Source organism: Moschus berezovskii, chromosome 20, assembly GCF_049115385.1.
Source record: "Moschus berezovskii isolate FMDL1 chromosome 20, NW_MosBer_1.0, whole genome shotgun sequence".
Lineage (NCBI taxonomy): Eukaryota > Metazoa > Chordata > Mammalia > Artiodactyla > Moschidae > Moschus > Moschus berezovskii.
This window is the reverse complement of record NC_142479.1, coordinates 55,906,753-55,933,685: the sequence shown is the minus strand read 5'-3', so window position 1 is coordinate 55,933,685 and position 26,933 is coordinate 55,906,753. Positions and strand designations below refer to the sequence as shown.

General features: G+C 44.1%; 1 protein-coding gene across 1 annotated transcript; it reads left to right on the top strand.

Moving 5' to 3' along the window:
* Positions 1-52: 52 nt before the first annotated feature.
* On the top strand, positions 53-23,643 carry LSM12 (LSM12 homolog). Its single transcript, XM_055407997.2, has 6 exons — positions 53-286; positions 2,489-2,752; positions 4,575-4,708; positions 19,566-19,675; positions 21,077-21,203; positions 21,993-23,643. Exons 2-6 carry the CDS (start codon positions 2,629-2,631, stop codon positions 22,083-22,085), a joined length of 588 nt encoding a protein of 195 aa, XP_055263972.1. The 5' UTR covers positions 53-286; positions 2,489-2,628; the 3' UTR covers positions 22,086-23,643.
* The last annotated feature ends 3,290 nt before the right edge of the window (positions 23,644-26,933 follow it).

The window sequence follows — 26,933 nt, the reverse complement described above, 5'->3', positions numbered from 1 at the left end:
CGTGGACGTAGGGCGTAGAGGCGGCTCTTGCTGCTCTTCCGGGTCATGGGACAGGCTAACCTGAGGATCGGCGGTGTGTCCAGGGTCCTTACTTCGCTGCTGTGAAGACGGACATGTAACATCCAGAGCTAGGATTCCTTCCGGACCAGACCTTTCTCCTCCAGTACCGCTACCCTCCAAAGATATTTGGAGATGTCTTGGAGAGAAGGCTAGAGACAACCCCTGCTCCGGGAAGCCAAGCATCCCCGGTCGGCGCTGAAGTGGGACCCTAAATCTGCACACAGAGGTGGCTAAGCCGGTCCACACCTTCCTCCTCCAGTCCAAGACTTTCCTGCTTGAATTCATGCGCTGTTGATTTGGTGGTCGACAGATCAGCCTCTTGATTTTGAGGGGTCGTTCCTAAAGGCTTGAGAGTTCTTACACGTAGCATAGACTTAAGTCACACTTCCTCCCAGTTCTAAGCTCGCCTTGCCCCTCTCCTTTCGTCATCCTGTCTTCTTTCCTTCCAAAACCCCTCTGGGGAGGTAAACCTTGAGATAGCTAGGTTGATGAGGGAGGAGAAGGAGAACACACCTACGACAAAAATTAGAATAATCCTCTGGAGGAACACACACAGCAAACGGAAATCTCAGCTAGTCAGGGTGAGGTCTTACCTAGAGGCGTAGTTGAGGTGGGAGATTGCTTAAGTGGTTGCTTCCCTACCTCAAGCAACTTTATTCTTCGTGAGTTCTTTGAGAGGTGAAAATAAGGATATAAATCTGGGTTCTAATTGGAAAGAGATTAATTTCACTAATTAAAAAGATATGGGGAAGGGAAGTGAAGTGAAGTGAAGTCGCTCAGTCGTGTCCGTGTCCGACTCTTTGCGACCCCATGGACTGTAGCCTACCAGGCTTCTCTGTCCATGGGATTCTCCAGGCAAGAGTACTGGAGTGGGTTACCATTTCCTTCTCCAGGGGATCTTCCTGGCCCAGGGATCGAACCCGGGTCTCCCGCATTGGAGCAGACGCTTTAACCTCTGAGCCACCAGGGAAGGGAAACTGGATTCAAATCTCATTTCATTCCCTTGCTAAATGTTTTTCAGTTGCCCCAAGGAAAAAGTTCACATTTTCTAAGTCTTTTGAAAGTTTGCTTGTGCTCAAGCTAAGACAGCCTTTATCAGTCCAGTCCCACACTCTGTTTAATTATATATTTCTAAGCTACTTTATGCTCCCTGAAATCACCAAGCTCTCTCCTTTTATGGGTCGTGGCATCTGCAGTTCCCTCTTGCTGGTACCTGGCCTCTCTTTCCCTGCTTGTCTATTAGGTCTCAGATTTTTCGCTTCTTCCAGAAAGCTTTTCCTAACAGTGCCTGGCTCTGTGCGGGAGAACCTATAATCACATGAAAAGTTGAGTGGCAGTTACATATGACTTGTTATGGGGGAGACATGAAAGTTCTCTGACATAAGCCCAAATATACTTATTTCTGTTACAATGATTGTAGTAATATGAAGTTGATGTCCCTTGCAAGACATGAAAACACTTTTGAAATTTGTTCATGTTAAATAGTGCCAGGACTGGTCCTTTGCCATTTTCTCTTTGCCTGTTGTTACATAAGGCTCTAGAATTTCTATAGTGGAGGGGTAGTTGGGTTAGGGATGGCGACTGGTGATGGTAGGGTTGAAAATGCATCTGCATCATACATGTTAAGAAAACTGTTTTGTGTATTAGATAGTCATTAATGGGGGGAGCCCCAAACTGTTGCCCCAAGGCTTCCTTTGTCACTACCACTGCTTCTCCTGGCTGTGGAGAGGGCAAGAGGGGTGATGGGGAAGCATCTTGAGTTTCAACTGTAATGGGTGATCATGGAGGAACTACCACGTAGTAACTACATGTCATGCATTTGTACACATTATTTCATTATCTTCCACTCCTAACTACTATGTGAAGTGTTAACCTAATACAGCATAGAAGTTAATAGCACCATTTCTGGAAACAGACTGAATTCTTGCTAGTTGTGCAACCTTGGATAAAGTTTAAACTAAGACTTAGTTTCTTCATCTGTAAAAAGAGGATATTGATTCCTACATCGAAAGGTTCTTGGATGCTCAATAGTGATAGTACAGAAGGAATAAACAGAATCAGGCTTAGTAATTTGCTCAAGGTCATGTAACTCAGTGGAATTCCGATTCTGGTTTAGCTAATTCTGAAGCCAATGTCCTTTCCACTACCACTTTGTAATTAGGTGTAATCGTTTTGGGCAAGTTTCGTTTAGTCTTCTGAACCTCTGATTCCTCGTATGTAAAAGAAAATTCATTCATTAAACTCCTGTCAAGATGTGTACGTAACGGAGACTGCAGTTCTCTCCTGTCTCCCTTTTTCATTCCACATAGGTCACTTATCTTTAACTTCTAAAATGGACCTTGCAAGCACTTTACCAAGCGGGCGCAGCTGCACAAACATAATTATTCAGATCCCTCTTTTATTTTCACTCCTTTCCTCTTCCACCTAGGCTCCCGCCCCACCCAGTCCAGGCCACGCCCTGGCGTGTGACGTCAGCACGCCCCGTGCGTCGCGGCGCGGCGCTCACTGGGGGCCCGGCTTTCGCCCGCTGCTGCCGCCGCCGCCGCCGGCCGCGGCTGCTCTCCCAAGATGGCGGCTCCTCCGGGCGAGTACTTCAGCGTTGGGAGCCAGGTGTCGTGCCGGACGTGCCAGGAGCAGCGGCTGCAGGGCGAGGTGGTAGCCTTCGACTACCAGTCCAAAATGCTGGCTTTAAGTATCCTTCCCTGCGCGGAGCCCGAGGCCGGGCCGGCGTGTGTGTGCGGTGGTGGGGGGGCGGGGGACGACGGCGGTGGCTGGGGCCCTCTCCGGGCCTAGGGGCGACCGGCTACCGCGGCGCCCGGAGCGCATGCGCACGACCCTGAGCTCCCCTCCCCCTCTCCCTGGTCCCTTGGTCCGCCTTGGGGACCCTTGTCGCCCACCCCTTGTGGGAGCTGGGCCGCGAACGAGGGTGGGCGGAGGGGGACTTGACACGCGGATGGCTTTTCGGGGGTAACGCTAGGAGAGGGCACCCAGTGATCAGGAGAGGGGTGGTCGTGGGAGAGGGCTGGTGATTGGAGCCCGGATGGAAGAGGGGCGGGTGAAATCAAGTGGGGAGGGGGTGTGTTGAGTAAGGAATTGCTAGTGAGTGGGACATGGGTATGGAGTTAAGGAGGGGTTGTCTACTGATAGAATGTGGTGCACGGAAGGGCGGTGGTGTGTGACCAGATGTGCCTCGCTTGTTTGGGGGAGAGTAACTGCAGGACAGAGTTTGTAGCAGAACTGGGGATAGGGGCTTGTTTTGCTGGTGCTTGTGTGTGCGTGGTGCCACTGGGGACGGGGTGCTGAATTGTAGGCTTCTCAGTCATTTGGAAGTTGCTCTTTTGGAGATGTTTGTACTGGAAACCTGATCCAGACAGAGGACCACGTTTTTCAGGGGCTTGTGTATGGACGTGTGGGTTACAGGTGAAAGAGTCAGTTATCTTTTGCTCAGGCCAGCACATGGGATCCTGACTTCAACACAGTAGTAGCCTTGCCTTTTAAATGTGACAGTGTTAAACAGAATGGAAAAGGTGGCCTCTTTCTTTGGTGTGGAAATGATTTCTGAATTACTCCAGGAAGCTCAGTCTTGGAAACAAAATACTTCCTGGTTGTAATACCACCTCCTTCTCCTTATATTTGAGCCACAGGTGGATTTATTTGGATTTTTTTCTTATTTTTTTAAGAGTGAATCTTTTATGGCACCTTTCAAAAGGAAGTTTCTTACTGGGTCTGCTGCCTTTGACTGGCAAGTATTTTTACCAACTTCATTTAAACTTAACCACTTCATTTAAACACTAGTTGTAGATTTCTAGCTTAGGAAAATGTCCTTTGAAACTAATTACAGCTCGAATAGTTGCATTTTCTTGTTTTTTTTAAACACAGGAATTCGAACCTGGACCATGTAAGATCTTTTGCATTAGTGATTTAGTTGGAAGGGTTTTGGAATGAGGAGTTACTTTTTCAATTGACATGTAATATGCTTTTGAGAAATGGCTGGAGAATGAATAGATGGGTGAGTGGGTTAACTAGCCAGCCGAGTCACCTAGAGTGAGCTTCCTTTCCAGTGCTGTAGTTTTTGCCTCTGCAAAATGAAAAGTCTCAAATCAAAAAGTGAAAAGAGCTGTTCAGGTATAGGAAGTAAACCAAGAACAGAAGGTACTTGCTCTCCTGTGTGGTTCCTTAGGTTCAAGACAGACAGTATACATACAGCGTTAAAACTACATTAAGCCTCTCGTAAAATCAGTAGAGGGAAGGTGACGGAAACCCTGTTGAGGCTTCCAAATTTGGGTTGTGTTTGGCTTGAAAAGCTTGAGATCTTTTGGTTATGGGGTTGAGCGGGAGGAAGGTGATAGGCAAAGATTTGCTGAGAAGAGCTGTGATTCTTGTGGGACTCCCCCCTCTTGCTTGTGGCACACCTTTTACACAAGCCTTGTGAGAACTGTGTTTTCCACGCCCCTTTGGGATGTGTCAGTGCTCTGCTTGCCCCTGTTTTCCTTAACTTTATTTTTTTTCACCAGAATGTCCCTCTTCCAGTGGAAAGCCCAACCACGCAGACATCTTGCTTATAAACTTACAGTATGTTTCAGAAGTGGAAATAATTAATGACCGAACAGAAACCCCTCCTCCCCTAGCTTCACTCAACGTTAGTAAGGTAAGGACTTGAGGGCAGTTCTGGGTCTCCAAAATGATGGGAAATTTGAGTCTCGTTGACTGTTGATGGTACATATATTGTCCTTTTTTTTTTTCATTTTTTTCAGTGATTTACAACTGGCTTGTTTTGACATATTTAAAAAATACATATGTCACTGTAGTTTCTATCTCTTTGTTCCCTGATAGCTTCAGAAGATTTTAATAAATGTCTTAATGCCTGAATAGAGAAAGAGAACTCCCCCCTCACCCATAACCTGTAGTCCATGTGTGAACTTTCAGTGTTGGTGGGGTTGGGTATGGGCTTTCCTTCTGAACCTCCTGAAATTGTGTATGTGTACACACAAGAATATACATGTGTTTCCTGGGTGAAGATCTGGAGTATTTTTCAGATTCTCAGAGGGATTCATGACCTACAAAAATTTGAAAACTACTGCCATAGAGCTTCATTTTTGTCTTTCTGCTTGAATTTCGAGGTCTAACAAATTTAGAGGCTTAAGATATTTTAATCTCGGCTATATAAATTGGTGTCTGGGAACTTTCAAATAACTTTTCTGATTCTTCAGTTCCGTCAGCCGAAGTTCATGTTGATCAATATTGGTACCCAAGCTCTGTTTGAGTTTTGCTGTTCTCTGTACTTGGAACACCCTCTCAGAATGACTAGAACCTTATCCATCAGGACTGTTTAATGGCATCTCTTTCAGGAAGTCTTCTCTGATCACCCAGGCTAAAGTGGTGCCTCCATTATTTTCTCTTACAGTACTCTAGCCTTCAGAGATAAGGTGACGTATCATTTCCAGTCCAGTATGGGACATTTTCGAGGGTAGAGGAGGGCAGTGCTTTTGTTTTACACTGAGACAAGTTTAGATTGGTGTATCCTGGGCAAATTGGGACTTGTTATCCTACTGATAGCTTTTTTGTGATTATAATCGTGTATACTTTTCTGTCTCACCAAACTTTGTTTTGTGGGAATGGTAACTATACCTGTTTTGTTCCTCACTGAATGTACAGAAACTTGCACAGAGTAGGTGCTTCATAAATATTTGTTGAATGAATAAGTTAGGCCTTCAGTTTTTGTAGCAGCTGTCTTTCATTAAGTCTGTCGAATTAGTGTGATGAAATTTTTCCCTCTATAAAAATTATAATAATGTATATTCTTTTGCCTCACTTGGGAATGTTGTGTGTTTCCTACAATTCAGCAAAGCAAGGGAACACTCAGGCAGCTGAAACAACACGGGGTAACTGAGGCTGGCAGAATGTAGTTACCTCAAATCTGGAGCTCCCTTTTTTCTAAATTCCAGGGAAATGCCCCATGTAGGTTTTTTTTTTTAGTGATGTCTGAGGACAGATTCAGAAAGATCTTGGGTTTCATATTAAATGCTGTTCCATACAGACTGTCTCATTCTTATACCTGTGGATTTTTGAAACCCTGGCTTACTCCTCCTAAGAGATCTTTGGATGATCTATTACCAGAAGAGATCTTAAAAGGTTCAAATAAAATAGCTTATGCCTGGTATGTTGAAGGGAGAAAGGCTCTATGTTATTCTTTAATGTTTGCAGGGTATGAGAAGTTTGTCCGTAACAGCCTTTAGTAAGTAGTTGAGGAAAGATTATCTGAAAGAAGATAGATTTTTTTCAAATTTAAAAGATAACTAGGATTCTGCTCTTGTACCACAAAGTGCCACCATTTGTGTGAGAGAGGCTGGTGTGGTGTGGATGGGACTGTTAAATGTGGGAGCTGTTAAGAAGCAGTTCTTTGCTTACATTTGACCTCAGATATAAATAGTTCTTGGTTATTAGTTTGCGGATTATCTTTGCCTTTAAGGTTTTGCTTTCTGCTGATCAGTTGTTTTCTAGCATTATTGTAAACTAGTTGTTTACCCACTCTTTCAGAAAACAGCAGGAGGTAATAGATTAGGGAATACCAGAAATCTTCACTTTTCTTACTCTCAGACCTTACCACAAGGTCTGATTGCGAAGTCTTGAAAAAGGAGTCCGAAACTAAGACTAAAATTAGGTTGAAGAGCTCTCTTTGGGGCTCTTTTGTTCATTCTTCATTCATTGAGATGCTTATGAATAAGCTATATTGGTTTTCCCTTGAAACGAACTTTTGAGGATGCTTTGTGATTCTCGCTGAGATTCAGTTAGAAGAGCCTGTTGGGCTCTTTATGTTACTGAAAACAGCTCACCTGGGTAGCTACATGTTGCTGGAAGGACATGAAAAGTTCAACTCATTTAAGAGCATGAGTCTGGGTTTTGTTTTGTTTTTACGATGGAGGATTGTTTAAGCATTTTAGAAGGGATCTAAAAGTGCTCTGAAATCCCTGGAAGAAAATTGTGGTCTTGGGGAATACTACCTGTGCAGTGGGAGATCCCATCACATGATGGTTCATCTTGCTGAAATAGTAAGTGCTGTGTTCAATTAAACCTGTTGATACAAACTGAATGTTTACTTTGACCCAACAGGAAATGGAAGAGCAGGCCTTTTAAAGGAAATACTTAATTCCAGCTCAACTTGAGGACGGTGTGAACTAGCAGTCCTTGGAATGAGCTTGTTTTGCTTTCGATTGGCACTTTCACTGTAGCTAAGATGGCCTATGTCTGTCCACAGCAGTGGGATGTAAGAGGAGGCTTGAAAGAGGACAGTGGGGTTGCAGAAGATGGAAGCTTTGAATGTTGTTTTATCTACTCCACAGTAACATTGTACTCTGTAAAAATTGTTTCGAATTTCCTGACTTTAAAAAGTACAAAAGCACACCAAAGCCAATCAAAGTGAGGTTCAAGTTATTTGCCACGTGGCTTATTAGTTTACTTTTTTCAAAATAATTTTTGGCTGTGTCGGGTCTTCATTGTGGCGCGCAGGTTTCTCTCCTGTGTGGCACATGGGCTCTCGCGCGTGGGCTCAGGAACTGTGGTGCGGGCGTAGTTGCCCCCATAGCCCGTGGAATCTTAGTTCCTTGACAAGGGATTGAACCCATGCATTGGAACCTGCCCCCAGCATTGAAAGGCGGATTCTTAACCACTGGACCACCTGGGAAATCTCCTTATTAGTTTCCTTTCATGAGGAAGGTTTAAATATTGCATGCGGAGGAGAGTCCAGGGTCCGTGTGGTAGAGTGAAGTAAAATGTTTCTTAACAAGTTTTTCTAAATTGACTCTACATCTTGTTCTCTGGGCATAAAGCTTGACCATGAGTTACCAGTGCTCAGATGATTTGGTTCATGTCAACATTAAGAAAGTTTTATGTTGGTAGCATTTATCAAACATTTACTGAAAATTATTTTATGCACAGCATTGTGGTAAGCTCTGTTGGGGACCATTCCTTACATTTTTCTAGTGCTTTACAGTTTACAGAGAGCTTTGACACATCTTGTTTCATCCTCAACCATGCTTTGTGATCTTTAGAGTATACTTTTTTTCCTTTTAGTTTCAGTTCAGTTCAGTTCAGTCGCTCAGTCGTGTCGGACTCTCTGCGACCCCATGAATCACAGCACGCCAGGCCTCCCTGTCCATCACCAACTCCCGGAGGTCACTCAAACTCATGTCCACAGATGCCATCCAGCCATCTCATTCTCCATCATCCCCTTCTCCTCCCGCCCCCAACCTTTCCCAGCATCAGAGTCTTTTCCAGTGAGTCAACTCGTTGCATGAGGTGGCCAGAGTATTGCAGTTTCAGCTTTAGCATCAGTCCCTCCAGTGAACATCCAGGATTGATCTCCTTTAGAATGGACTGGTTGGATCTCCTTGCAGTATAAGGGACTCTCAAGAGTCTTCTCCAACACCACAGTTCAAAAGCATCAATTCTTCGGCGATCAGCCTTCTTCACAGTCCAACTCTCACATCCATACATGACCACGGGAAAAACCATAGCCTTGACTAGACGGACCTTGGTTGGCAAAGTAATGTCTCTGCTTTTTAATATACTATCAAGGTTGGTCATAACTTTCCTTCCAAGGAGCAAGCGTCTTTTAATTTCATGGCTGCAATCAGCATCTGCAGTGATTTTGGAGCCCCAAAAAATAAAGTCTGACACTGTTTCCACTGTTTTTCCATCTATTTCCCATGAAGTGATGGGACCAGATGCCATGATCTTTGTTTTCTGAATGTTGAGCTTCAAGCCAACCTTTTCACTCTCCTCTTTCACTTTCATCAAGAGGCTTTTGAGTTCCTCTTCACTTTCTGCCATAAGGGTAGTGTCATCTGCATATCTGAGGTTATTGATATTTCTCCCAGCAATCTTGATTCCAGCTTGTGCAGCCCAGCGTTCCTCATGATGTACTCTGCATATAAGTTAAATAAACAAGGTGACAATATACAACCTTGATGTACACCTTTTCCTATTTGGAACCAGTCTGTAGTTCCATGTACAGTTCTGTCTGTTGCTTCCTGACCTGCATACAGGTTTCTCAAGAGGCAGGTCAGGTGGTCTGGGATTTCCATCTCTTTCAGAATGTTCCACAGTTTATTGTGATCGACACAGTCAAAGGCTTTGGCATAGTCAATGAAGCAGAAATAGATGTTTACGAGATGAATAAACAGGCTTAGCAGTTTAAGTGACTTGCTCTGGGTTATATGGCAAGTAGCGTGGGAACCAATATTTTTACATGCCACTTTCTGAAATAGCAATCAGCAAACATCTCATTTACTTCTAACGATAATTCTTATGGTGTGGGTACCATCACCATCTTCCCTGATAGCTCAGTTGGTAAAGTATCCACCTGCAATGCAGGAGACCCCGTTTCGATTCTTAGGTTGGGAAGATCCGCTGGAGAAGGGATAGGGTACCCACTCCAGTATTCTTGGGCTTCCCTTGTGGCTCAGCTGGTATAGGATCCGCCTGCAATGCTGGAGATCCCTGGATTGGGAAGATCCCCTGGAGAAGGGAAAGGCTACCCACTCCAGTATTCTGGCCTAGAGAATTCCATGGACTGTATAGTCTATGGGGTCACAAAGAGTCAGACACAACTGAGCGATGTTCACTTTCACTCACCATCACCATCTTCCAAAACTGAGTCTCAGGATGAGTCACTAGCTTAAGGTCATTGAGTTAGTAAGTAATTGAACTGAGATTTGAACTCAAGTCTGATGTTTTGACGGCAGAGTCTCATGTATTTTCTGCTTCTGTGTGCTTACCCAAAGAACTTACAGAGTAGGTAGGTTAGTGAAATGAAATGAGTATGTAAGTGTTTATAATCCTAAGTAATATTTCTGAGTAAAGAGAAACGTCTGTGTTGTATGGTCAGAAAGAACATTAAAAGCAAGTGGGTATGTCTCTTATGTCACTTCTCGGCCTGTTAACTTTACTAAGCATCAGTTTTCTCACCATAGAAATGGAATTGTGTTAGAACCTATCTCATAGAGTTGTTTGAAGGATTGGTTCAGGTTGACCAGTGATGACACATGTTAGTCCTATTCTCCCACATTAGCTGTGTGCAGCCAGTGGTTTGAATTATGGTTTAGGAGCAGGATAGGGGGAGGAGGGCATCATGACAAAGGAAAGCAGCCAAGAACATGGGCAGTGTTAGTTACTGTGTCAGTCTTTCCTGATACTGGATCTGACATTCATTCAGGTATCAAAACTTGCCATCCCAAGACTGGGGAAAACAAAATAGTATATGGATTCCTCTTGTTGGTGACCAGAATTAACTTGAATTTCTAGGGCAGTGTTATCGAGTGGCATAATTAAGCAAACACTTTTCTGAGTACAGAAGGTTAGAGTGAGCAGTCACAGAACCTAGGAGGTTGTGCTTTCAACTTCTGAGACTCTTAGGTAAAAAACTCATTGAGACAGCCAAGGCAGGTGTATGTATTCATCTGTTTAGATAAATGCCTCCAGTACATCAAACGAGGTATAAGTTGTCTTATCACTTTGCTGACTTGGAGACGACTTTCTGGAGGAGATATTTGTATGTTGTGAGGGGAGGCAGGAAAAGAGACAAAGCATGGAAAATTGAACTTCACAGATAAGGCATCTACCTCCCTTACCAAACCACTGACTGATTTATCAGCCTGGTGTGAGTATTTATTACCCATTTATACCTTACTAAACAGCGGTGATTAAATAGAGAAGAACCAGGAAGAAGAGATTTAAGGAGTTTTTCATCAGCAAGTGGTAATGAAGAATAAGTTGGCTGCCTTTGGATAAAAGTGACACTTGGAGATTGGTCTGTGGAAGGGCCTGGAAAGACTGAGAAAATTGGAAAGTCACAACATTCACTTTTAAAAGTAACTGACCTTGCTTACCTTTAGGGATGGTGTCACACGGGAAAACTTCACTTGGTTTTTGTTTTGAGTTCTGAGAAGTTTGAAAGCTAAGATTTAGCATAACCTGTTAAATGTGAGGGATGTGAGGGATAATCCTCAAGTATGAGCAAATTCCTGAGGTAGTTGGTAGCAACTGCATCGTGGCTTGTATTCATGGACATAGTCTGTTAATTGGGCCCTTGACCGTATCTTGACCCAAATATATTGAGGTATGGATTTGTTAGCAAGTAGGATCAGATGACGGAGAAGGCAGTGGCACCCCACTCCAGTACTCTTGCCTGGAAAATCTCATGGACGGAGGAGCCTGGTAGGCTGCAGTCCATGGGGTCGATAAGAGTCGGACAGGACTGAGCGACTTCACTTTCACTTTTCACTTTCATGCATTGGAGAAGGAAATGGCAGCCCACTCCAGTGTTCTTGCCTTGAGAATCCCAGGGACGGGGGAGCCTGGTGGGCTGCTGTCTATGGGGATCACACAGAGTCAGACACAACTGAAGCGACTTAGCAGCAGCAGCAGGATCAGATGACCTAGCCACCCTATGAGTAGGTATAGATATATTAGTAAAAGGTAGAATGTGTTCATATTATCTATAAAAGTAGGAAGGGAAGGAACTTAGTGGCTAAGACTGTGCTCCCAATGCAGGTTCGATCCCTCGTCAGGAAACTAGATCCCCTAGGCCGCAACTAGGAGTTCGCATGCCACAACTAAAGAGCCCTCATGCCACAACTAAGACCTTGTGCAGGCAAATAAATAAATAAATATTGTTTTTAAAAAACAGGAAGGGAAGTAACGACTTGTCTAGGGGAAGCAAGACTCTTCTATCAGGTGAAAATTTCTGGCTCCTGGAAGCTACATATTACCTACTGGCCCACTTGATTAGAATATATTGTCAAGGCCACAGTCCCAGGTTAGAGCCCACCAGTAAGTTTTGCATCTGGCTTTGAGCAGACAGCTGCTTCCTCACAGAAGTGTCATGAAGATAAAAGTATAGGGTGAAGAGGAAGACCCTATCATTGCTAAGTTAATAGGGCCCATTAAGTAGTGAGTGGTGTGAGATGAAATCAGAGGTAGAGTGAGTGATGCCACTTTAAAAATCCCTGGCCTTTGAAGGAGGTCATGTTCAGTAGCATTCAACTCTGGGGTCATAGCCGTAGGGGCTGCAGCATTCCAGGCTAGGGCTCATGACTCAGTTTAGGCTATAATGCACAGCAGCCTGCTGACTTGGTTGGGCCTCCTTAGGTCAAGAGTTTGGCTCTGAAGGGGGCTTTCTTGACATCACTGGGTGGGGAGGTGGAGAGGAGGAGATTCGTCCACCTGAAGACACAAATTGCTGGGCCCAAGCAACTGGCAGAGATGTGCCATGTGTGATGTTGCAGCCCCCTCTACATTCTCTCTCTCTGACACAGGGATGATTCAAACTAAGCGCTTTACTGATATCAGCAGTAGTGTCTCTTACAGTGTTAAGAAAGGGGCATTCTAACCGAAAGTTTCCTGGCAGAGATGAGGTTTGGGGGGAAGAAAAAACAAGTAGTGCAGTCAAGTTATAGCATTGGAATTTAAGACTAGCTTAGGTAAATATCAGAAACTACCCTGGAGAGAGAAGCAAATTGTACATGAACTAGAAAACTAGTGGGGCTATATACCATTCTAAAAGCTAACAGTCTGGTGTGGGAGCATGTGGGGAGTTTGAAGAACTAGATTCTTTTCACAGCTGGGCTGCTAATGAATTGTGTGACCGTGTGTTAGTCACTTAACGATTGGGAACTGTTAGTTCTGTGAATCTCTGATAGTCGAGGTTTCTTCCTTTTATCCCACTTCCCTCTCCCTACCCCTCCCTTCCTGGTGCTGCATATGTCAGGATGACTAAGGCACTGCTTTTGCCCTTAAGAATCTCATGTTTGGGAGTGGTGAGGGGCCGTAGGGTTTAACTTTTGCAGGGAGCAGCAGACTTTCTGTTAAGGGCCCAATAATAAATATTTTAGGCTTTGTGCACTATACATCTCTGTCACAACTGTCAGCTTTGTCTTTGTAGCAGAAGCAGCAGTGGGTGATACCATTCCAGTAGAACTTAACTGAAACAGGTGGTTGGATGAATTTGGCCCACAGGTATAGTTTGCCAATGCTTGGCATAGAGTAGTGAACATTTTAGGAAAGGCTTCTCAGATGTGACAATGGAGTAGGGTCTTGAAGAATAAATGACAGTTAGATTAAGGGAGGGAAGTTAAATGGAATCAAGCTGATTTGGATTGCTATCAGTTTGTCCATCTCTGCAGTTTAAAAACTTTTGCTGTTTTGTCAGTGAGTTAAACCAGTGGCGGTTCTCAGAAGGGAGAGGACTAATGCCACTGTACTGGCACTGTTAGATATATATGTTAATGAACTCCAGTAACAACCTTTAGGATGGGCCCCCATGAATGGACTGAGGCTCAGGAGAAGCTATACGTCTTGCTCAGATTCGTGCAGCTAGGGAGTGGTAGGTGGGGGTTTGAGCTGGAATCTCTTTTGTTTGGGGGTAAGAAACAAGGGGGTGGCTTTTCTTTTTTACGTTGCTTTTTCTGCCCTCTTTAGAGCCCAGGAAATGACAGTGCATGGTTCTTTCACTATCTGAATAAAATCAGCTCTTTATTCTATAAGTGAAGCGCCCATTTTGGCACATAAAGTGCATTTTCCAGCTTACTATTCCAGTTGTATTTTGGAAGAGATTCTGTTAAGGATTTATAGCCTCTCTAGCAGCTCTTACAGAAAGCAGAAGAGAGCGAGCCCTGAGCTCATTGGCTAAAGGAAGGTTGGATTATATGAATTTTTCGAAATAACCTATAAGCCACCTTCTCTGTGCTAATAATAATGATGTTATAATAATAATAACAGTGCTATTTGTGCAGTGCTTTACAACTCACCTGGTGCTTTCACCCATGTTATTCTTCACGGCCACATGTGAGATGTTTAATATGAGTGTGCACTCTCACAGGTAGGTTGTTGAGGTCAGATTTCAGCTTACATCCCAGCCAGTTGTTTTTCTTTCCTGGCAGAGTCCTGTGGAGGTTCCACGGTAGCGCTGGTGTCAGGCTCTTAGGACTGGAAAATTATTCTGTTGGTGTCTAGGAAGTTTGGTTGTCTGTTGTAACTGTGAACAGCTTTTGGTGACATAATTACAAATAATCAAGAAAAACTGTCGGCTTCGCCAACGACTAGTTTTTGTTCGAAGCCAGGTGAGCCATGAACTTTGCTTTTGGCCTGCGCTGACTGACTAGAGGCTGACCTCTATTATATGACAGCAGTATGATGGCCAGAACCTGGAGAGTGAGGTGGCATTGTGGCCTCTGGATTTGCAGGGTGTTTTTCATCACAGCTCAAAGCACTTAAGGTACCTTAACTTCTTAGTGCAGGAGACCTGCTTGACTTAGCTTCTCTAGTTTTGGCTCATCAGGAAAGGATGGGTACCTATCGTTATTGGCCCGAAATGCTTTCTCACACAGGATCTGTTTTCTTAAAAGCATTCCTATGAATTATCTTTAACAAAACAAATAAAGGATGTTCTTGAGATTTAGGGCAAGACTGGGGCCCTTCACTAAAAGGCGGACAGATGTGTTCTGGACAGGGGACCTTGATGGAAGTGTCAGAATTCACTGATAAGATGACAGCTGAGTCTTTTAAAATATTTTCTTTTTTAAAAAACATTTCTTTTACATTCAAGTTTATAACTGTGTTTTCAACAATTTAGACTTATTTTTCTTAGATGGAACTGTTTGGGTATAGTGTAGAATTCAGAACACACGCTCTGGAGTTGGTCTGTCTGGGTTCAGATCTAGACTGTCCCACTTGTGACTTGGTAAACTTAGGCAGGTTTCTGAACAGCTGTGCCTTAGTGTCTCCATCCGTTCAGTAGGTGTAATTAGCCCCTGTTTCACAGAATGGTTGGGCAGGTGAAATGTTTAATACGTGTAAACTGTGGCTTAGTGCGTTGTGTGGGGTAAGTTCTCACCTAGCAAGCTAGCTCTTAAGGGTTTTAGTGTTAACTGCCAGGCCTCTTTGGCTCTGCTGTTCCTCCGTTTGATTCAGTGTTTTGGTTCACTGTTAGGTATCCTGGGACATGATTTCAAGCAGGGTTCTCTGTTTTTTGAGTTCTTAGCTATCTGAGGTTGTAAAAAATAGTATTTTATTAGAAAATTTCAGACAGGACCTTTCAACTAGGGAGCAGGGAGACTTGGGAATACTGATAGTTGTAAGACATAGTTTTGAGCCTGCCTGTTGCTGACTAAGAATGAGGGCTTTCCAAGAGTACTTCCCAGAATGAAAACAGCAGGAGCAAGCGGGGCCCTTCGGATGACAGTTGTTCTGGCCTGCCCGCCCTTCACTCTCCATCAGGCCTTGCAGGCAGCACTCGCAGTTCGGGGCAGCTGCTGCAGTGCTTCCTAACCCCTCTGTGAGGACAGCTGGTTGTCTACACAGGGAAGACAAACCCAGAGTGGCTTAGTGGAGTCAGTAGGTCATATCCAGCAGGTTCTTCTCTGGACTTTGCTTCCCTTGTTGGATCAGCTGTCACAGCCTGTTAAATACTTGCAGTAGGAGTCCCTCTGGATTCCCCACAGCACCTGTGCCTTCCTGGTCTGTGTATGTGGAAATAAGATGGCCCAGCTGGTGACCAAGTAACAGATGAGGCAAGATGCCTGGACTGTGTTGTTGTTGGGGCTGCTGCTGCTTGTCACAGTGCAGGAAGAGAGATAACATTAGTGTTCATTGATTCGCTCACTCGAGGTTACCCAGCAGCAGGCATGACTAGAAGCCTTCTGATATTGATGTGCTTTGGTGTCAAGTTCATGCACTTTCCTCTGTTGCCCACATCAAGGTCCTGTATATAAAATGGCCAAGGGAGGAAGCACTGGTTTATAGACAAGGAGTGAATGTTTTCATTGGGAATCATACAAAATGAAAGGAAGGTAAATGCAGGTTGTTTTGTGCAGTTATTTCAGTTAGGCCACATGCACATTAGTAACATGTGTTTGTAGATTTCAGGTTTGCCTAAACCCAGTGTCGGAGAAGGCAATGGCAAGCCACTCCAGTACTCTTGCCTAGAAAATCCCATGGATGGAGGAGCCTGGTAGGCTGCAGTCCGTGGGGTCGCTAAGGGTCGGACTCGACTGACCGACTTCACTTCCACTTTTCACACATTGGAGAAGGAAATGGCAACCCACTCCAGTGTTCTTGCCTGGAGAATCCCAGGGACGGGGGAGCCTGGTGGGCTTCCGTCTGTGGGGTCACACAGAGTCGGACACGACTGAAGTGACTTAGCAGCAGCAGCAAACCCAGTGTATTTTTTAAAGTTGGTGCCTTTAACATTCTTTAAGATTCTAACCAGTTAGCACTTCAGTTTTAGTTGGAAGAGGCTTGCATTGAAAATGGGGGTAGTATGGTGATAGTTACTGAATTTAAAAATTGCAATCCTGATGACCTTCCCAAGCTTAAAAGGCATATCTGACACCACCTCTGTTGGGAGCCGCTTTTATTGGTTCTCTGGTGATTTGACAGTAACCATAAACTTACTAATTTGGAGTAACTGGACCGTTTATAGATATGCATTAGTTTACAGAAATACAATGTGGGGAAATGTAGAGCCACAGCTGACTTGAGCGTAGAGAGAGTCACTTACTTTGCAAAAGGAGGCTTATCCACATTTTTCACGGGTTTTCAATAACTTGTCTAAAAAGAGCAAGGTAATCTCCCATCCCCTCTCACCCCAATTTTGAGAAGAAACGTTTCTAGTTTCTTTTTGTGAAGGTAATCTTCCTCATGCCCACTCGATGCAGTCCTCCTGGGAGAAATTCACCATGTTCATAGAACTTCTTAGTGATGCAGATATCTGTAGTTGAATATTAGATTTAAGCATTTTCAGATTGCCATGAAAATATAGTTCATAAACCAACAACTGGAGGCTTCAGGGTTTGCTGTGAATCTTAAGTCCTCAAACCATATTTGAAGGTACAGGTGGAATAGTTGAGGGTATTGAGGTAAATTGAAATACGGTCAGTTTACACTGATTTCTGCCGACTTTCTCAAGGCTCTCCTTTGTATCATTTAGTATTTGGGATCAGTCTGCACCGTGGACTGACATGAAGAATCATCTGGTCCATTCTCCTTTGCTTTAAATGTCTTTAGAAGAGATTGTGCAGTGTATTTGGGGAGGGGGTAGTATGTACTTTCAAATCATTTTTCTTTAACCATTATGTTGCTATTAACTCAGGCCATCCAAACAGATCACTTACAGCTGAGATTTATAGTCGTCTTATTTTGCCTCTGGCAAAAATTCAAAAGTGGTTCTTCTTCCAGTGGTTCCCGCCACCCCCAACTTAATTTGTCAATTTCACTCTTAAATATTCTGCATAGAGCCTGGTTTTCCAGAACCAACTCTTGTCTTCCTGAATGGGTGATGGTACTGTCTAGTCAACACAAGCTTTATAGAAGCAGCTCTGTTTGACCCACATTGGGAGGTGTTTTTGGTCTTCAGGGACAAATATTTTTAAAAACACCTCAGAGTGAGACCCTTCTGCCTGTTCATGGGGTAAACATCTGCCTGACCGTGAGCCACTTCCCAGGAGGTCTGCAGGATCTTGGTGAATCCGAGGGCATGCTCCTTCCCTCCAATTTTCCCTTCTTTCTTTGGAGACTTCAGATTTCCTACAGGGTTGTTTGGAAAGTGAGACTCAAGGAAATTCCTTGTTACCAGCGTTTTTTTGGTGACCGAGTAAGGTTTGCTTGTTGTTGCTTGAAAATGCACCCCTAGCTGTTCTTGTACCGTGGAGGCTGACTGCTTTCCAGCCACAGGCTTCCTTGCCGCAGTTGGGATTGCCAGTGCTCCCCGAAAGCTGTCAGCCCTGTGCTTTTCCTTCTCTGTAAAGTTATTGCCTGGTGGGTCCAGAGTGTCAGGCCCTGGTTTGAATGATTATTTATTGCTGCTATATCTGTTTCTCTCCATGTCCTGGGGACCAAGTGAAAAGGGAGCTCTGGCTTTAAATCCCTACAGAGTCTTGGCTTTTCTTCCCCCTTTTACCTAAGGAGACTGAAATGACAGCATGTGTGAGCTGTGCTCATACCCCCTCCTCTCAAATAGTCTTTGAAACTCAGAGGCAGTTGAGACTCCTCAGTTCCCCATAACCTGATTGAAGGGCACTTTCTCTCTTCTTCATAGTCACACTCACGCTTAATAAAGTGCTTCATTTTGCCAACAATTAGACACTTTGCTTATTTCCCCCCTGGTGGATCTATATTTGGTTTATGGTGTCAAGGGTTAGTCTTAAGGCAGAATATGAATGTTTAAGAACTCCAAGCATCTAGGTACTTTGGGAATGTGCTGGAGGTATGATCTGTCTTTGCATTAAGGAATTGGTGTTGGGGCCAGTTTGTCTGTGCTCATGTGTATGTTTGTGTATATGTCTTTAGTAGCTGCAGCGTCAGCATACTAAGTATATGTTCTTGTTCATGGATCTGAAAAATCTCCAAGTCATTTGTTTGACTTTCAAATGCGTTATCTGCCTTTTGATTTAACTATCAGTATATTTCTTTTGTCTTACACTCAAATACATTTGTTCTTTTGTAATCCAGCAACCAATAGTGTGTGGTGGGACCAGAAATGTATTAGAGGGGCAGTAGGGATTGACATGATACCCACCCCTACTGGGAGCGATTTACTGGATTTGAGTAGACTGTTAGATTTTACTGCAACTTTTGATCAGCTTATGATTGTTTCACTAGTGGGCAGTTAAGGAGCAGACATGAGATAGAATGTAGATCATTCTTTTTTTTAAAGAGCCTGGTAGCTGTAGCCCAAGTCAACGGTGCCTGGTTCGGTTTCCTTGAGTCCTGGCTCCCCATGTGAGCACAGATAACGGTACTAGAATGGTTGAGTCTTTAAAACCTCAAATCCTGGTCTTTGAAAGTGTGGTAGATATTAATTTCTAATCCTGAGGCTCCACCACAGTAGCTGATTAAATATCCTTAGTTCTCTCCTTTCATAGAAATGTACGCATTGCCTTTTGTCTCTGACCGTCACTTTCTGTCAGGTATACCCCACCCCCAGTCATGCTCTATAACCTTGCCCTGCTCTGTTTTCTTCCTAGCACTTAGCCCTGTCTGAAGTTATCTTGTTTATGTTTTTGTTTATTGTCTGTCTCCCTGCCCCTTTCAGTGCTGTATCTTTGGCTTAGTGTAGTGAGTGTATTGCACATGGTAGGCATTCAGTAAGTATCAGAAGGAGTAGGTGTTTTCCAGAAATAACAGTAACTATTCAGGTATATTGTGTGTGTTTTTGTTTGTTTCACTTTTTAAAATTAAAAAAAATTTTTGGCCATGCTGTGAGGCATGTGGGATCTTAGTTCCCTGACCAAACTAAGGAATCGAACGTGTGCCCCTTGCAGTGGAAATGCGGAGTCTTAATGACTGGACTGTCAGGGAAAAATCCCTTGTTTGCTTCACTTTTGATCTCTGAGAAAACTGACTCTACCCAAACCAGTCTTTTCCAGCATCTTTTCTTCAACTTACGTCCTGATGTTGGGAAGGATGAAGGTAAATGTTTTTCTGAGTCTCTTTCCTCTCGCCCACCCTAGCTTGCCAGCAAAGCACGGACAGAGAAGGAGGAGAAGCTGAGCCAGGCCTATGCAATCAGCGCTGGTGTCTCCCTAGAGGGCCAGCAGCTCTTCCAGACCATACACAAGACGTGAGTTGGGGGAGCATAGGGGTCCCTTGCCTTGGGGATGCTGCCTGGCTGAGATGTCTGGTGGCTGATTTGTGGGTAGTTGTGTTTCTGAACATCACCAGGGAAGTTAGGTAGTGTGTTGGCAGTATCTTGCATCCAGGAATGTGGTGCTTGTTGCTTTTCCATTTGGAAGATCACTAATAGGTTATCTTTTCTGGGCTTCTGTGTCTTCATCTGTAGAACTTAGTTTTGGATTAGATTATCCCTAAGGGTCCCTTCCACACCTTGTATGCCATAATTTAGAACTAGTGATTTCTTTCTCTTTTACTATTTTGATCTTGTACCTTTCTCTAAAAGCTGATGCAGTTTTAGTAAGGGAAAGTTATATCTATCTCACTCTTCCCAATTATACATTGGGGTGAACATAGGGAATTAGGGAGAGCATAAGGCCACCTTATTACCACCTCATAAAAGACATTTTGTCACAGCAGAAGTCATTTGACTCTCCACTAGCTTCCCTAGCTGCTGAAAAACTGAAACATTTGACACTCCCCCTCCCCCCTGCTGCCTTCTGTTACCCTATTTAACCACCTGGGTCTGGTGCACAGATGGCAGCTGGCATCAGAGCCATTTGAGGCCATGGTGTGAGTATCTGAACCTTTACAGGTATGTGAAGGAACTCTGTTAGTAATATCAGCTGCTCTGGGTTCCCCTGAGTGTGAAATGGGTTGGGTTTTCCCAGTCTGGCAAGGACCCAGCTGTCTGATAATTGAGAGGGGCCTCTTTGAGGAGCGGCATTATGGAGTAGGGAGCAGAGTAAAGATTGCAGTAAGATGCGGGAGTTTGTTCTCCTATCTTTTTAAAGGTGCCATTTCACCCTAGGCCAAAGGTTGGCAAACTGCAGCCAGAGGGCCAGATCTCCTGGTGTGTCTATGTATCATCTGTGGCTGCTTTTGAGGAACAGCATGCAGAAGAATAGTTGTGACAGAGAGTGTATGGCCTGCACGGCATGAAATACTTACCGCCTGACCCTTTATAGAAGAATTTGCCAACTCCTGTCCTAGGCTGCTATTTAAATTGGATCTAGTGACCTGAGCCTAGCTGTCTATTTGTAACTCAAATTAGTTTGGACTTCTGAGGCTGCCGCCAAATTTTCTGTTTTTTCAGGCCCCTAAAACTTCAGAGTAACACTCTGGATCATCCTTGGAATAAGTGTGCATAAGTTCCATTGATTTTTCCTAGCCAGTGGTACCCAGGAAGTGTTTCTTGGCTACTTCTCCCTGTGGGCTGCTGGCATCTAGTTATTGACTGAGTAGTAAGCTAGGAACTTGGGGTTAGCTTTCTGGAGTTATTTATTCATCAGGCAGGAAGTGTGGGATGCCTCGCAAGAGGTAACTTTCACCTGCTCTCTTTTCCTTCCAGCATTAAAGACTGTAAATGGCAAGAAAAAAACATCGTAGTCATGGAAGAAGTTGTTATTACACCCCCATATCAAGTGGAAAACTGTAAAGGCAAAGAGGGGAGTGCACTGAGCCATGTACGCAAAATAGTAAGTAAAGGAGCCGAGAAACCTTAGGGAGAGAATGGCTGCTCAGCCTTTTCCTCCAGCATCAGGGCAGGACGTTAGCCATAGTCCCTGCTTTCTGATGGCCAGCCTGTGAGCAGCCTTGACCACCTTGCCTCCCTGCACGCTGGTGCTCTGCAGCCATGGTGTGGATACTCTTGTGAGGATGAAACCACCAGGCAATGCAGAATAAAGCGAGTGGTCAACCCTATGTTCTCTGCACTGTGGCTTTTTGGAATTATTCAGAGCATTCCATGGTTTGGGGCCTGAGCAGTTCCTCTCTTCCCAGGCTGGATTCTTCTCAGGAAGGGCTGGTTGGTATACATCAGTGGCTGTTGGAATCCGTGACCCTGCAAATGTCATCTGACTTTCTGGATTGAGTTGAAGCATTTGTAAAAACAAACTGAGTATTGGGAGACCAACATGTTGGATGTAAAAAGTTTTCAGGCTGTAATTCCCTGCCTGCTTTTCATTTTGCACTTGTGTAAGGAGGGGAGAGGGAGTTTGGCTTATAATAGTCTCCCTTCGTGTTCTACTTTATAGATTTACCTTCTTTTAGACAGTCTTATCTGAAGCTGCAGAAACTGTGGCTGATACAAGAGGACCCTCACCTCCCTTGTTGGGAAGGTCAACAGACAGCAAGCAAGGGGAATGGTGCTGAATGATCCATGAGCTGGATAGCCAGCACGAGGCTGGTGAAGTCTAGAGTGAACTGTGTGGGAGGCCTTGTGTGCCCATCTGTTTTTCTGATCTAGGCTGACTGATGTCTTTCAGGTTGAAAAACATTTTAGAGACGTGGAAAGCCAAAAGATACTGCAGCGTTCACAAGCCCAGCAACCACAGAAGGAGGCTGCCCTGTCATCCTGAGTCCACACATACGGAGGACTCTTCCAGCATCCAGCCAAGGAGGCGATGGTGGTGGCTTCAGCGGAGGCAGGCCGGGGGAGGGAAGGGATCCTATATTTCCTGTTGGCTCTTGTTAACAGAGGGTCAGCATTTCCAAATCTTAGACTTGAACAAACAAAACACCCAACAAAAAAGAACAAGAGAATAATTTAAAAGTTGAATCATTACTTGACTAACAGACTTCGGTCCACCATGTCCTTTTCACAGCCCCCTTCTGGAACAGTCACCTTGTTAATTTTATTTTTGAAAATTCCTTTCCTGCTCTGCCCTTTGACCTCTGACTTTCCTTTCCCAGTCTGTCTCTGCCATTCTGTTTTTATAAGTGGCTACACTTGCCTTCCGAGTGATTGAAAGAAACTTTTACATCTTCTCTTCCAAAATAAAAGTAACAAGCTGACTGTGATACTTAAGTTGAGACTAGAGCAGCAGACAAAGGTCTCACTTTAAAATTTTTCTTTTTTTTTTTCCTTTTTTTCTTTTTTTGCACAGGGCATGGCTTGAATTAGTTTTATTTTTCTTAACTTTAAATATATATATGAAAATATATATTAAAATGTTCTCTAAATATTTTCTGCTTCTTGCAGGTCTCTTTTTACTAGATCATGGCCACTCTTCCCACCTCATCCCTCTGAGAATAAAAATGTATTGTCCTCCCCACCACCCATAGCCAGGCACCTAACTTAGTGCACAGGAGGCTCTGCCGCAGCACTTTGTAGAGCCATTGTTTGCAGATGGGATCTGGCTTTGAGGGTTCCTGGTGGCTTTTTAGTCTTCTGACTATACGTATACCAGTCTCACATTTGGCAAAAACCTCAGGATTCTCCTTCTGCCTTTTTCTTACTTCATGGTACTAGAAGAACTTTCTCACCACCCTCCTGTCTCCTCGATGGGAGCGTCAACTGCCCCGTCTTTTGTGCCCTCTGTAGGAAGAACTGTTTTGCATGGCACATCTCAGCTCCTCCTTGAAGGATGATTTTCTTTCATAAGAAACCCAGAGTCCACCTATCCTGACCTCTTTAAGTCTGTATCCAGAGCCACTAGCCCAGGAGAAAGTTTGGGTGACCTGCCGTTTCTCTTCTGCCAACCTACTGCTCTTATGACCTTCCCTACCACCCCTAAAATTTTACAAGCTTACGACAGTTTGTATGTGCTCAGCCAATGGGCAGAAAACCTGGGAAGAATTTCTGGACTTTAGCCCACCAGTTTGTCTGGTTTGACTAACCTGCTGAGAGCTACCTGGCACCCTTGCCCCTGTGCCTAGGCAGTCCAGAGGGGCAGAGTGTGTATCAGGCACTGTAGCGTGGGACATGGGTGATGCTCATGTAACTGGCTAGAGCTTTGGGGGTGGGGTGGGGGTTAATGAATATTTTTTTGGCCATGATCTCTTTCCCCTTCCTTTTTTTTTAATTAAATAAATGGATCAAAATTAAATAATTCAAGCCCTGCCTTCAAAATGAAATTTTTTTTTTTTTAGTATTGTTTAGCAAAAACAATAAAACCCAAATTTTTTTAACCATCACTCATGTCTCGGGTTTGTGCATGCTTTAGAGGCCCCAGAGGGAGGGGTCTGAGGATGTGTGTGTTTGGTTAAACTTTCACTTTAAACTCTGCTTCCTACTCTTACCTCTCTCCTTCTGCCTCTGAGAACTCATCCAGAAATACAGTGCCAAGTGTAGAAGAAAGGGATCCGGGGTTGGGAGTTGTGTGTAAGTGGGGTAGAGGAACGAATTGGGTGGGTGCATATGTAAGACCTTTGTTCCAGGACTGGGGGAAAAGCGAGAGAAGACTGGGAGGTATACTTGCATATCATCTGCCATTGGCCAGAACTTGATTTAAAGTACCAAGCCTTTGATTTAGTCTTCATGGAAGTGTAGACTTCTGGAGAAGGTAAAAGAGGGAGCAGAGAGGGGACCTACTGTGCAAGGTCTAGAAAACCTGAGAGAGGCATTTAAAGAAGTGAATGTGATACACGGGAAATGGCAGTCCTGGAAAGAAGCTCTGTGTCACATGTCCCATGTCATTACTTCCTCCCCATTATTCTCTAGGTCTGTGAATGGGAGGTAGCAGGTACCAACTGTTTCCGGTAGGAAGCACTTTTGACTCTGGTTTCAGTTTACGAAATAATGTGGGGGAGCTTAGAGCAATTCAAGAGGTGGATCAGTATGGTGGGAAAGACAAACAGTGTAGAAGGAAGAACAAGGGATTTGGAGACAAAAACAGTTGGCTTCGAATTGTCGCCCTTCCTTCTCCCCACTTCCTGGCTCTGGATAAGTCATTTTACACATCCAAGCTTTGGTTTCCCCAGTTGTGAACATGAAACTCATCTCCTGGAGTTGCTTGTAAGGGTTCAAATAGGATGGTTTAAAATGGTTACTACTTAGAAGGTCCTCTATAAATGTTAGTATGCATTTTAGCTTGTTCCTAGGATGGTTAAAATCTGGAGATGAGTCTGGATTAACTGGTTTTCAGAAGTGCCAGCTTTGTTTTAGAAGTCTTTGTCTAGATGTCGTTTTAAGTGAGACTAATAGGTAAAACATTTGGGGTCCTAAGAGCCCTGCCCTCTCAAGTTTCTCAGATCTCATCTCTACCTCTTCACTGAAGCTTCTAAGGAATTTGATTATATGAAAACCACTCATTTTACAGAAAGTGAGTGGGTTCCATCAGGGCTGAGTGACTTGCTGAGAGTACTGCCGCTGCCCACAGTGGCAGAGCTGGACTGAACCCCAGGCTTTATGCACTCATGGTCTCTTTAATGCTGCCCTGGTGCTTGGTGAACTGATGGCATTTTCGTATTGCTCACTTCTGTTAGCCAGGTTTGGGGTGGGGTACAGAGAAGACTGGTGAGTGTGCTAAGAATTGCTACCTAGACTTGAAGAAATGACACAGTGTTGAGGGCTTGCATCTCTGATAGAACACAAACTGGTGGTTTTATAGTGTCTCCTTGGTTTTGAGGCATTCTGTTTTCTCCTCACACACGCACACAAACCCTTATATCCCAGTGCCTGGTCACCACCCCACAGCCACATCTGTGCCTTTGTGTTTTCTTCTATTTAGAACATCTGGTCAGTACGGAGTAAACAGCCTTCCCACAGTGAGTTGATATCTGAACAGTTCATGGCTGATTTTTGTTTGGTGTTTTGAAAGTTGCTCAAGCACTTCAATATTAGTTAAAGGGCTGCAGCTTGGGAACCACTGATTCAAGGTAAAGGCTCCTTGACGTTTTTGAAGCTACAAATTGTGTCAAAATCTGTTTTCCCATAAGACATAAAGGAAGATCAAGGATGCTTTCAGTCATATAATAGAGACTCCTGTCCTGCCAGTATGGCAGATGCTGAGAATGTATAATGAGAATGTTTGCTACTAGAAGCTGCACTGTATGGGTTGAGTGGTGGGGACCAGAGTTTGGGAACTGGGATTGGTCATCTGGGTTGGAGGATGGTCATTGTTTACATAGCAGATTTGCTTTCCCATCACTGCTGGAGGCCACTGGTGCCAGAGCATTCCCCTTTAAGAAACTTGAATTCGGCATGTACTGCCTCAACTTCAGGGGTTTAACATAACAGCGTGAAGTACCTTACAGGTGAGAATGGGGTGCTGTGGGGCTGCCATCCACTGGTGATAGACTGCTGCTGGGTAATAAAGTTTCAAAATGAGTTTCTTTTTTTAATATTATAAAAGCCTTACATGGCTCATTACAGGCACACAAGAAAGCAAGGCAAACATGTTCCATTCAGGATCACCCAGAACGTTATTCACATCTTTCATTTCCTCTTGATGTTAACACCCTTCTCCCTGCCCCTTACATTTCTGAAAACACAGCACGCTTCGCTGTGTCAAAAGAAACCTGCCAACCAATTCCCTCATCCCCAGTCCACAGGTGCACTCTGTCATCTGTGGGCATCTTAGAATTAACATACATGAAAGGCATGGAGGCTGGGTGACCTCTAAGATTACTTACAGCCTCAGTAATCTTCAATTTTATCTTCTCTATCTTTTCCTACAATGCCTTGCTTCAGTGCCACCTGTGAAGCCATCCTTGACGGTGAAAATAGAAAGTGATTTCTAAAATTTGTATCACTCATATGTGGCATTTATGACTTGCATTGTAATTATTTTGGTTTATTGTTAATGGTCTGATGGGGAATTTTGAGGCCCTAAGATAAGGATAATGTAGTATTCCCTAGCATTCAGCCATTGACGTAACTGAAGTCATTTTGAGTGTCATCATTTTAATAACTGGATGAGTTGCCTGAGCCACGATGAAAAGTGAGGCTGACTCAGGCTGACTGACTTTTGAGGAAAGCTCGGAGTCAAGTTTAGAAAAATGAAGAACATGGGAGGAACTGGGAAGGTGGGTATACCTGGTTTCAGCTTGAAAAGCAGCAGGTTTCTGAAGAGGAGACTGGCAGCTAGGACCAAGGCAGGTTGGACTGTGGCCTCCCATATATCTAGTTTTGTTGAAAAGACAATAGAGTAAGGTGTGGGTAAGGCAATTCTCTCTCTAGTGACTTTTCAGCCAGCCTTTCTTTCCCTAAACTAATCCTCATGCTGACTTCAGCAGTTAGTCTTTAGCATAGGGACTAAAAAGTGATGGCTGCCTTTTCTGTTCTGGCCTCCTTTCTGGTCTGTCTCCTAGATTAAAGTAGTTGCTTATGCTTACTGTAGGGAGGTCTCTGTACTACTCTAAAGAAAATATTCTGGAATGGCCTCTGAGGTGTGATTTAAGCTGAAATCTGAAGAACAAGGAGCCAGCCAAGGGTGCTTGGATAGAGGGACCAGCAGGTTGAGGTTGTCAGTTGAGGTTGACGG

Coding starts and splice junctions, on each gene's coding strand:
- LSM12 (XM_055407997.2), top strand. CDS start 2,629: ATGGCGGCTCCTCCGGGCGAGTACTTCAGCGTTGGGAGCCAGGTGTCG. Junction 2,753..4,574: donor GTCCAAAATGCTGGCTTTAA/GTATCCTTCCCT, acceptor TTTTTTCACCAG/AATGTCCCTCTTCCAGTGGA. Junction 21,204..21,992: donor TGAGCCATGTACGCAAAATA/GTAAGTAAAGGA, acceptor GATGTCTTTCAG/GTTGAAAAACATTTTAGAGA.